Here is a 10,393-nt window from a genome sequence, read left to right as displayed (position 1 = left end):
GGAGGTAGGAAGAGACATACGTTTGATCCAGACCTAGTACCCGAGTGATCCACCTTTATTCTGGCCATTTGATCCAGACCTAGTACCTGAGTGATCCACCTTTATTCTGGCCGTTTGATCCAGACCTAGTACCCGAGTGATCCACCTTTATTCTGGCTGTTTGATCCAGACCTAGTACCCGAGTGATCCACCTTTATTCTGGCCGTTTGATCCAGACCTAGTACCCGAGTGATCCACCTTTATTCTCGCTGGACCTTGCCAGAGCCCTATATAAGCCCATGGGAAGAGGAAGCTTTCCCATTGCTTGCTTGACCTTGTCTTGCTTGCACAGCCATTCCTTCCCTGGCTTTGGATCCTCCTTCTTTGGGATTCCAGCATATACTGAGCCCACTGGAGACATCCAGCCTTGTGAACTGAACAACGACTAATTTTTCCTACTTTTTGGTCATAGCCAGCCATTGTTGCATTTGCTAAATTGTAGTAGGGAGTTTTCTGTAAGCATTTGTTTTTCTTCCCAGCCCCAAACCCCTGAGAATAACAGACTCTGAGACTCAATTATATTTACAAAATCCCAGGGCATATAGCTAGGCATGTTTTCTGACAGGTTTATAGTTCAATAATCCTATTAAGTTCTGCCCCATGGATGTTTACTTGGTACTTAGTTACATGAGACCATCTTCTTACATGTCTGAGCCCCAATCCTCCCACACTTGACTATTCAGAATCTTTCTGCCTACCAGAAGTCCCACTCTCTGTTCTGCCATTTTCTATATGCCATGTTTTTGTTGTTGTTTTTAATATTTATTTATTATATATAAGTACACTATAGCTGCCTTCAGACATACCATAAGAAGGCATCAGATCACCTTACAGATGGTTGTGAGCCACTATGTGGTTGCTGGGTTTTGAACTCTGGACCTCTGGAAGAGCAGTCAATGCTATTAACAGCTGAGCCATCTCTCCAGCCCCATTTTTGTTGTTTTGTTGTTTTTTTTTGGGGGGGGGAGTTGAAAAGTGATGTAACCATACAGTCAGTACATAGGAGATTTTCTCTACAATTCCCCCTTTTGGTCCAATAAAAGGTTCTTTCTCTTACATCTATAAACTATATCCAGTGGTAACTGATATAAAAAATCATTAAAACTATTTGGTAAGATTTACATTCACAATGTCCAGTCCATATGTATTTGGCCACTTAGGAGAAAGTATTACATTATGAATCCTATCTTGGTGAATTTAGAGCTCTGTACCTAAATCATTTTCTACCATAACTTGCATTACGAACCTTAAAACTTCTACTTAAATCGTACATAACTTAAATTTACATGTGAGGCTATAACTATATAGTCATCAGAGGCCCGAGAAGGAGTGTCACCAGAGAATGCAGGACATGCAGGCACACTTCCAAAACTGCAGAAATGACAGGGAAAGTTGGCCACCTGAACAGTCCCCTAAAATTTCTCTATGAAATTGTAGCATCTCTCTCCAGCCTTCTGGCCCAGAATATCCGACAGGCCATTTTGTGAAACAGGAATTATGAAGGACCACTCACTCACTCATCTTGTCTGGTTGGCAGTCGGCTTCCTTGCAACTTCTTTGTCCAGATTGCACAGTATTTCGTCTGCAGTTGAAGCAATTTTTTATTTCCTTTCCTTGCCTGGTAGCACCTTCCTACATTGAAGCAAACTCCAAAAGGAGGTTTTTTGATGTTCATCTTCTTTGAAGTCAAATGGAGGTGCTTCAGGAGCTGACATGTCTCATTGTAAATAAGCCTTAAATCAATAAAAAAAAAAAAAAAAAAAAAAACTTGTTGAATGCCAGTTTTCATTAGCATATATTTTTTTCCAAGTTACTTTAAAACTCAACCTCTCCTCCAGCCCACCACCCTCCAGAGGTAGTTGAAGAGAAAAGTTATTAGGACATGGGGGAAGTGGTCCTGTTTAGAAATCATTCTTTGGAGGCAAGTTTAATTTTTGTTGTCAGTGTAGCAGCAGTTCAGTCCAGTAGGACACACCAAATACAAATCACCAGCAGCAGTCCAGTCCACGTGGCAGTCACCACACCAGCAAGGGAAGATCAATCCAGAAAAAAACCACAAGACTCACCAACTGGCCCAAGGCTCTGGAAGCATCAAGAAGCCATAGGAATCTCATGAGAAGTCCCCCCCCCCCACCTCGGGGGGAGTGTTGTTTTTGTTTTGTTTTGTTTTCTTGGCAAGTTTGTCTCAATGATGTCACTGCAAGTGTCACTCAGCTATACAGTGTAAGGCAAACCAATACATGTGTGTTGATAGCAAGCAACCGTGAGTGGAGCAAAGCAATCCAATGCTCCAGCTCCCACTGTCTGTGGGTCATATTCACACTCCTTCATCACATGTCCTCTCATGGGTCTGCTATAGGAAAACATCCTTCCACCTGTGTCTGCTTCAGCAAAGCATCTCTTTATTGCAACAGTCTGTTGTGAGTTCCACAGGTATAGATGTAAATATTAACTTTTAAAAGTCAACATTTTATCCACCATTAATTTTCCATCTGAAATGCATTCAATCTGTAATGTAAATACAATGTTGTAAAAAGTGTGCAATCAGGTGTGGTGACACTTTCCTTTTATCTCTGCACTCAGGAGGCAAAGGCAGGTGGATCTCAGTGAGTTAGTTGTAGGTCAACCTGGTCTACATAGTGAGTTACAGTACTACCACAGCTACATTGTGAGACCACGTCTCCAAGAACTTAAATATGAATTCAACAAGAAGAAAAACAGGGGGAAGGAGGAAGAAAGCATAAAAGGGAGGGAAGCAGGTGAGGGAAGGAAGGAAAGGAGGAAGGCAGGCAGATGAGACTAGGAAAAGAAAAAAAAAAGTGTCATTTTGTTCTGAATTCTTAATTTTGCAAATTAGAGCCTGAAAATCACAGTATGCAGTTTGAGGGAACCAGGTCACAGGATTTTCACAGCTTTCTAGTCCCAGGCATGATTCCCTCTTGTTGAGAGGGTCTTAAGCCCAATTAAAAGCTGTTGGTTGTCAGCAGGGTATGGTTCCTATTGAGGCACCCTCAGGGTTATTGTGCAGTGCAGACTGTTCTCATCACAGGTGTCATAGAAGGGCTGGGCTGCTGGTTGGCTTCCTCCTTTGGAAGCTTTTTACCTTTTGGTGCCATGAAAGCTAGTCCCCAGGAAGGCTGCTTTAGTGTCGCATCTGTCTCTTGTGTTCCCTGAGATTTGTGTATCCTTGAACAATAGGCCTTGTATGTTCCATAGGAAACTGTGGGCAACAGCAATAGCCTGTGTGTGTATGTGTGTGTGTGTGTGTGTGTGTGTGTGTGTGTGTGTATGCACACACATATATATTTATATACGGCTCATGTAGAGAACATTATCAACCCAAGGAAAGTTTCATTTATACTTCAAGTATATATGCTGTTTGAGACTGATATATATAGTAGATATGTTATGGTAGGATAATATCATGATTCCTTATGAGGTTTTAGACATCTTCACAATTATGTTACTTCCTTGCTGTGTTTATATCTTGCCCTTCCCTATAAATAAATTCCTCTCATAACCTCTTTCTATTTTCCTCTTTAGATGATTTGTTCTTTATTAATATTCCATGTACCACCATGGTCTGTTTTTACTTTTCTAGTTACTGAAGTTACTCCAGGTTCAAAACTCACATCCAAAGAGTTAGAGGGAGGAACTTCCTAGAAGAGAAAACATGCACTGTCTGTTTTCTGGGTTACTCCATTCAGTTTGATCTGCCCTAAGTCTATAATTTACTTGCAAATGTCATGACTTTGAATTTCTTCACACCTCAATAATATTTTTAGTGTGTATATAAGTTTTTGTCAGTTAAAGGACTTTTACCTTGTTTCCATTTTGTATCCATTTTGAATATAGCAGAAACAAACAATGGTGAGCACCTATCTGTGTAGTAGGACTTTGAGCCCTTCGAGGATAAACCAAGGAGTAGAAGAACTAGATTTATTTAACTTGTGGGTGTCTTTATTTAATTGACAGTTCTTTATATTGATTTCTAGAATGGCTATGTTTTTTGTTCATAGTATTTTTACTCTCTATGATTTTTTTTAATGTTGTTGCTGGCTAGATTTTTTGTGGTATTCTTTACTGTGAGAAAGAGTGACCTGCACCTTTGAGCTTGGATGATTACTTCCCCGTTCTTCTATATTCCTCTATTGACATGAAATGTATTATTTCCCAAGTTCTCATAGTTTCTCTAAGTCTCACCTGCATGTTTTGCCTCTAATTTACTATGTGCTATGCTGCTTTGGTAAAATAAATGGTGATAATTCATGACCGTCTTCACATGCACTTCTCTCTCCCTCGGTTTTGAGAGAGCATTTTTATGAGTGCAATAATATGGCTGCTGGTGAATTTTTCTCCAGTTTTAAATGTCTTTCCATGCTCTCCTGGCTTTGGGATCACTGACCAGACACCAGGTAGTATTATGTTACTTGGGCCTTTTCATGTGTTTTCACATTGTTCTTTAACAACATTCAGTATTAATTTTACTTTTCCTGTTTGACCTCTTGATATTAAAGGGCCACTAGCCGACTATTCATTCTTCTTCAAAGAGAAAAATCAAAGAAGAGATAAAGAAAGAAATGGCTGATTCTTCAGTAAACATGTCCCAGGTCAGTGGTTATGTCCAGTGTATTTCTAAAAATGTTATAATCTGATACATTGCAAACCTCTAATTTTCTGCTCCTGATAGCTTTTTAAATGTTATCTTGAAATTTGCAAACAGACAAAAAATTGCAAACTTCCATTCAGCAGACCCAGTGACTACACAACACATCTCTGCAGTTACAGTATTCATTAGGAACACATGCTCTGGAGCCTCAGATGTGCTTTTATGTGTTCAATATGGAATATATGTTTATGTACTAATGCAACACCAGGCCCCAAAAAGCCTGTGAGAGAATTAGAACAAAGGAAAGCAATTAGCTCTATTTCATAACATAGATCCTTTTCATAACAGGTGGTCATTACCTTCATGGCAGACATATGTGGCTTAATTTTTCCATGAAACTGATGTTCTTGAGTGTACGCTGAGATTGTGTTCTACTTGTACTTATTACCCTTGGGGTTTAATTTCATGTTGGTGTGATGTGTCTGCGTGTTTGTTGGACCTCATATCTGTTTGTCTCACATTGATGAAGAAGCTCAGTTGTAACTTTCTATAGTAGAGAGAACAGTATTTTTACTTTTCTTCTTTTCCTTTGTTTTTATCCCACACAGCATCCCATTGTGCAGAACACTTGGGCTTGGCCTCATTATGTAGAATTATGTGGAATGCATCCATACAGATGAGCATTGATTGACAGATGTGCATAAGCTGTTAGTTATATTTGAAACAAACATATTCCTCATGATGGTTTTGCTCTACTCACTTTTTGTTTGAATGTTAGCTCTCTAAGCCTACCCTGCATCTGTAGAATTCTGAAATTGTTACTTACCTAAGGTGGCTCTTGTACATGCTCAAGAAAAGTTTATGTTACGTTAAATGTGGCTGAGGCAGATTTTTTTTATCTGTTAGTGGTCCCAATAACATGTATACATGTTATATGTAACATATTATATGTAACAATTAAACTTATCAACATGTAGAGTTTTTACAAACCTGCTACTTTGGCAAAAGTCATAATTCTTTGAGTAAAAAGGAATCATGAGTTCTGACCCCCATTCCTCTCCTTTGCTATTTAATGGTGTGAAGTTAAATATTATAATCTAAAAATCATGTGTGAGCCTTAGAATAAATAAGGCCCGAGTACAGAGACGATTGATTCGGTGTGTGGATATTAGGATCATTCAGGCAGAGCATTTAAAAGCACATGTCCTCATCATGAATTGTCCTGAGACAGGTACACCGTGATCCTGTAGCCCACAAACTCAAATACATGCCCACACTTAAAATGTGTGTCTTGTTTCATGGATCCTGCTTGTAAAATTATCCTGTCATCCTCTTATAGAGTTTGAACATTTGTTACAGAATGTGACTGCATTGGATATCCTTTTTGATGATTTTTTGATTGTTTTTAATGATGTTGGTAACAATGGTCTTCCCTCTTCTACATCCTGTCTCCACATATCCAGGAAAGCATTCCACCCTGTAGCACATAGTCAAAGTGTAACTTTTCCTTTCAGCATCTGTTGACATTCCGAGATGTGGCTGTGGATTTCTCCCAGGAGGAGTGGAAATGCCTGGACTCTGCTCAGAGGGCTTTGTACATTGATGTGATGGTGGAGAATTACGGAAACCTGGTGTCTGTGGGTAAGAATATTTTTCTTTTTTTTTTTTTAAAACAACTTTATTTCTCAAAACAAATATAAATGCACAGATTTTAAACATGTTTTGCTTAAAATTATACATTTTTTTGTCAGTACTTTTTTTCAGATTTTAACATAATTTTTATATAAAACTATATGAATATATTTTTTAGTCAGTACTTGATTTTTTTCAAGGTTTGGTTGTATGCCTTGAAAACTTAATAGTTACAAAGAGCTAAAGTACATGTAAAACAAAATGTAACATGGAAATAGTTAAAGTTTTCTTGTTTTGTAAATTTTTTTTTGTTTTCTTTATTTCTTGGACTTCATACAATCTGTGAGTTGTTTCTGGGGGAGTGCAAGCCTCTGGGGTTAGTATCCCACTATCAGTGACTGCATATTATGTCTGTTCTTTTGTGACTGGGTTATCTCACTCAGGATGATATTCTCTAGATGCAGCCATTTTCTTAAGAATTTGGTTAAGTCATTGTTTCTGGTGGCTGAGTAGTAAAGAATATTTTTCTTGTACAGGAGTTCCTAACACTTCCTTTGTAAGTACTGACTTTATAGCTTGTAAACTCTCTATTGCACCATCATGGAAATAAACAGAAGTCTAGGGAGTAAAAAAGAAAATTTTCCAAGAGGTTTCCTTGCTCAGGCAGGCAGAAGACTGCCAGAGTTCACATCTTCAAAGACATCGAAAAATGCATTCTGGACAAAGATCTTACAAGTGTAAGGAATGTGATAAATCCTTTCTTCATAACTCACTTCTTAGAAGACATCAGAATGTTTATACTGGAGTGAATCCTTACAGATGTAAGGAATGTGACAGATCTTTTACTAGAAGCTCAATTTTTCGACAACATCAGAAAATTCATACTAAAGAACAGCATTATAAATGTGTGGAATGTGAGAAATCCTTTCCTGCCTCCACATTTGAGAACATATCAGAGAGTTCATATAAAGAGAAACCTTACCTTGTAGTGTATGTGACAAATCCTTCACCACATGCTCATTGCCAGTCTTACAGACCACGATCTACCCAGATACATCGATTCCTTGACTTTTCTGTTCCTTCAGAACTGACAGGGCCTGGACATCCTGACAGCGAAAGAAGGTGGTCTTTGCCTGTTCCTCCAAGGGAAATGCTGTTTCTACATCAACACGTTCTGGTGTTACCGTTTGCTCCCTGCCTCATTGATCTTGTTCCTGTATCAGTCGGTTCCTGTTACAGCATTACCAGCTGCTGGCCATGCAGGAGCCTGATGCAAATGTTTGGCCACCTGGACCCCGATGGTGAAAGCCAGCTACACCCCAAAAATGACAATGCCCCAAGATAGCAGGAAGTAGCCTAAGAGAATCGGCGCTCCTATTCCCCTTTCACCATCACCCTGTCCTCTTCTCTTTTTATATGATAAGAAAGGAGGAGGAATGGTAACATTAGAACTAATCCTGCAAAAAAAATTTCTTTATTCCAAATGTACCTAATCTCTACCTATAATAAATGTGTGCGCGCGAGTGTGTGTGCGCGAGAGTGTGTGTGTGTGTGTGTGTGTGTGTGTGTGTGTGCGTGTATTCTAGCATCTTGTCAAGTTCATGTGCTCCTTACATCTACAGCCTATATATGCTTCAGCCTTCTCTCGCAGACACAGATGTTTCTATTCAACATGTTCCTTCTGACCTATTCTCAGATGGTTTGACATACCCTGGACAACAAAGAAACAGCTAACTCTTAAGACTGGACAAACATACCCACTTCCACTTTTCTAGATTCTCTAGAAATGTTGCACCAAAGTAAGTGTGAAGCAGTTAGAGATCACAACATCCCTTTTTCTGTTCCACAATAGTCTCTAATTTTTCTTTTTTAATTAAACCAAAATGGGGGAATGTTGGGATTCTATAAACCCCACCTCTCAGTTATGAAGCAAAGGCCAGGTATGCTCTGCCCCAGTTACCTGACACTATAAAAGGGACTGCCTACCTGGATACTTTATTAGCATGGAGAACTCAGGGGTTTTGTGCTATGTAACTAGTTGCTAAGGTCCTCAGTGGTGTATGTTCCATATCAGGTAGAAATAGACAGGGAGCTGTCTCCACTCCTACTGAGATTCACAGGATTTGAGGTCACCTGACCTGTCTCGTGCCACTCTCCGCTTGTCCCACATTGATTCCGAATATTGATTTGTCATTGATTCCTTCTCTGGGATAAGTAGACATGTTCTCTGTATTCACAGGAATAGTGCCACATATCAGGTCTGTAAATGTGTCACCCAGATTTCTTTTTTTCCTTCCTTCTTTCTTTTCTATTTTAGAATATCAGTGCCAATGTTCAAAGTTGATTCTCTAGTTCTCACTCCCACAGCAGTATTTGACCCCCTTCTTCCAGGTTTATGTCAACAGAAATGATGACTATCATTTCTATTCTTAATGTTGGACCGAAGCCAGCTACCCAGTGTTATATACTGCATCTGTGAATAAGGTTTTATGGCACTAAGATGACCCTGGAATGGACCTCTACATAATCCAGACAGCTGCACCAATTTGGAAACTATTTGGAATACGGTTTCTATTTTGAATAGTGGTCCCGTGAAGTTTGAGTTTCTAAAACCTCCTTGGAAACTGACATTCTACTTGGCAGAAAAAGATGTGCATCCTGGTTGGCATGTTAAGACATGAATGTTAGACAAGGCAAGTCCCCCGCCACACTTAAATACATCAACCAATGGGAGAAGGATAAATGTACAACAAAGACATCGTCCCAAGAAAATCCTCGTGTCCCTAAATCCTGATTGGTGAAATAACTTGGCACAGATGTTTGTGTAGTTGGGGCTTAAGAACTCTGTAGGATCTTAACTCAGGGTCATAGTTCAGTTTCTGAATCTGGAACTGTCCTGACTAGTCCTGAGATGTATGCTCAATAAACAATTCCCGTCTGACTGAGATCAGTGTTTGTGTGGTTTACAAGGCAATTCCTAGACCCCAACAAGCAGGATGGTAAATAAGGCTTAATAATTAACTGTGTCAGTTCTCAAGATGACTGTAAATTAATTTTGAACACATTAAAAGATAAGGGTACTGCTTGCATTTTTATAGTAGCTTTTATGAGACTGTTGTTGTGCCAGGAAGTGTTTGTGAACCTCAGAAGACCACCAATGAGCTGTTCCCATGCAGTAGTTCTTTATTACAATTCCCGTCTCTTTATTACAAGCTCACGCTTAGTCTCTTCTCCAACCCACCCCTGGCAAAGCAGGACAGGAAAGGAAGGCAGAGCAGACTGGAATCCTCAGCAGGACAAGGTTTATAGGGAATGTGAGTAAGTGAGGGGGTGCCCAGCCTGACAAGTACCTAACTGAATGTCTACTGTAAGATGACAACCTTTGATTGACTGCTGCTAGGAAGTAGCTAGGGAGAAACTCTGGGGTAAGAGCCAAGGACAGGCCATGGGGTCTTCTTGCACTTGGATGCAGCTTGGGTTCTGCATGTTCTCAGTTTTTTTTTTTTTTTTTTTTTTCTTTAATATGGAGGTTAGTTCCAAGATGAAGTAGGTTTGACCTCTCATTTCCTGTCTTTCTCTGGTAATTAGAAGGCTCAATCTTGTCAGTTTGTGAAGTTTATCTAATCTCATGAAAACAGTGACTCAGTCAATTCAGGCCTGTATGTATTGGTGACAGGAAAGCACCGGACCATCATATTTTAGAGGGGATCATTGTTGTCATTGACCCGTCCTTGTGAGACAGGAGAATCCTGAGGCTGAGTTTGCTCACCCTGGTCTGGGTTGTCTTCAACTCTTGGTTCTATGATATGATTCCACCAATCCCAAGGCTGAGAGTAGGGACCTTTTAATGAGGCTCTAAAGACCCTGGTTGAAGGGGGTCCTGTTCTGTAGAGAGTATTAGATTAAGGTTTAGGCTCTAATGACTCCTGGCAGGAGGGGGACTTGTTTTATAGTAAATATGAAGTTTGGGCCAAACATGTTTATGAGCCCTTTGGACACCTTCAAGATGTCCAAACAAACCTTCAGGTCCAGCAACTGAGGATTCTCAAACTCAGCCATGATTTCTGCCTGTATGTTAAGAACAATTGGAGGTGGTATCCTAAACATGGTTTT

General features: G+C 39.7%; 1 protein-coding gene across 1 annotated transcript; it reads left to right on the top strand.

The window, feature by feature from the left end:
• Positions 1-4,579: 4,579 nt before the first annotated feature.
• LOC308413954 (uncharacterized protein) lies at positions 4,580-7,733 on the top strand. The gene is made up of 3 exons (XM_080909108.1): positions 4,580-4,649; positions 6,163-6,289; positions 7,366-7,733. The coding sequence occupies exons 1-3, from the start codon at positions 4,620-4,622 to the stop codon at positions 7,623-7,625; spliced, it is 417 nt and encodes a 138-aa protein (XP_080765234.1). The 5' UTR covers positions 4,580-4,619; the 3' UTR covers positions 7,626-7,733.
• The last annotated feature ends 2,660 nt before the right edge of the window (positions 7,734-10,393 follow it).

Source organism: Micromys minutus (genome assembly GCF_963924665.1).
Source record: "Micromys minutus genome assembly, chromosome: 32".
Lineage (NCBI taxonomy): Eukaryota > Metazoa > Chordata > Mammalia > Rodentia > Muridae > Micromys > Micromys minutus.
This window is presented reverse-complemented; position numbering and strand designations above follow the sequence as displayed.

What these genes read in the sequence shown, in the direction of transcription:
- LOC308413954 (XM_080909108.1), top strand. Translation starts at nt 4,620, where the DNA reads ATGGCTGATTCTTCAGTAAACATGTCCCAG. An exon ending in CTTCAGTAAACATGTCCCAG is followed by an intron (nt 4,650 to 6,162) that starts GTCAGTGGTTAT and finishes TTTTCCTTTCAG; the next exon opens with CATCTGTTGACATTCCGAGA. An exon ending in CGGAAACCTGGTGTCTGTGG is followed by an intron (nt 6,290 to 7,365) that starts GTAAGAATATTT and finishes CTGTTCCTTCAG; the next exon opens with AACTGACAGGGCCTGGACAT.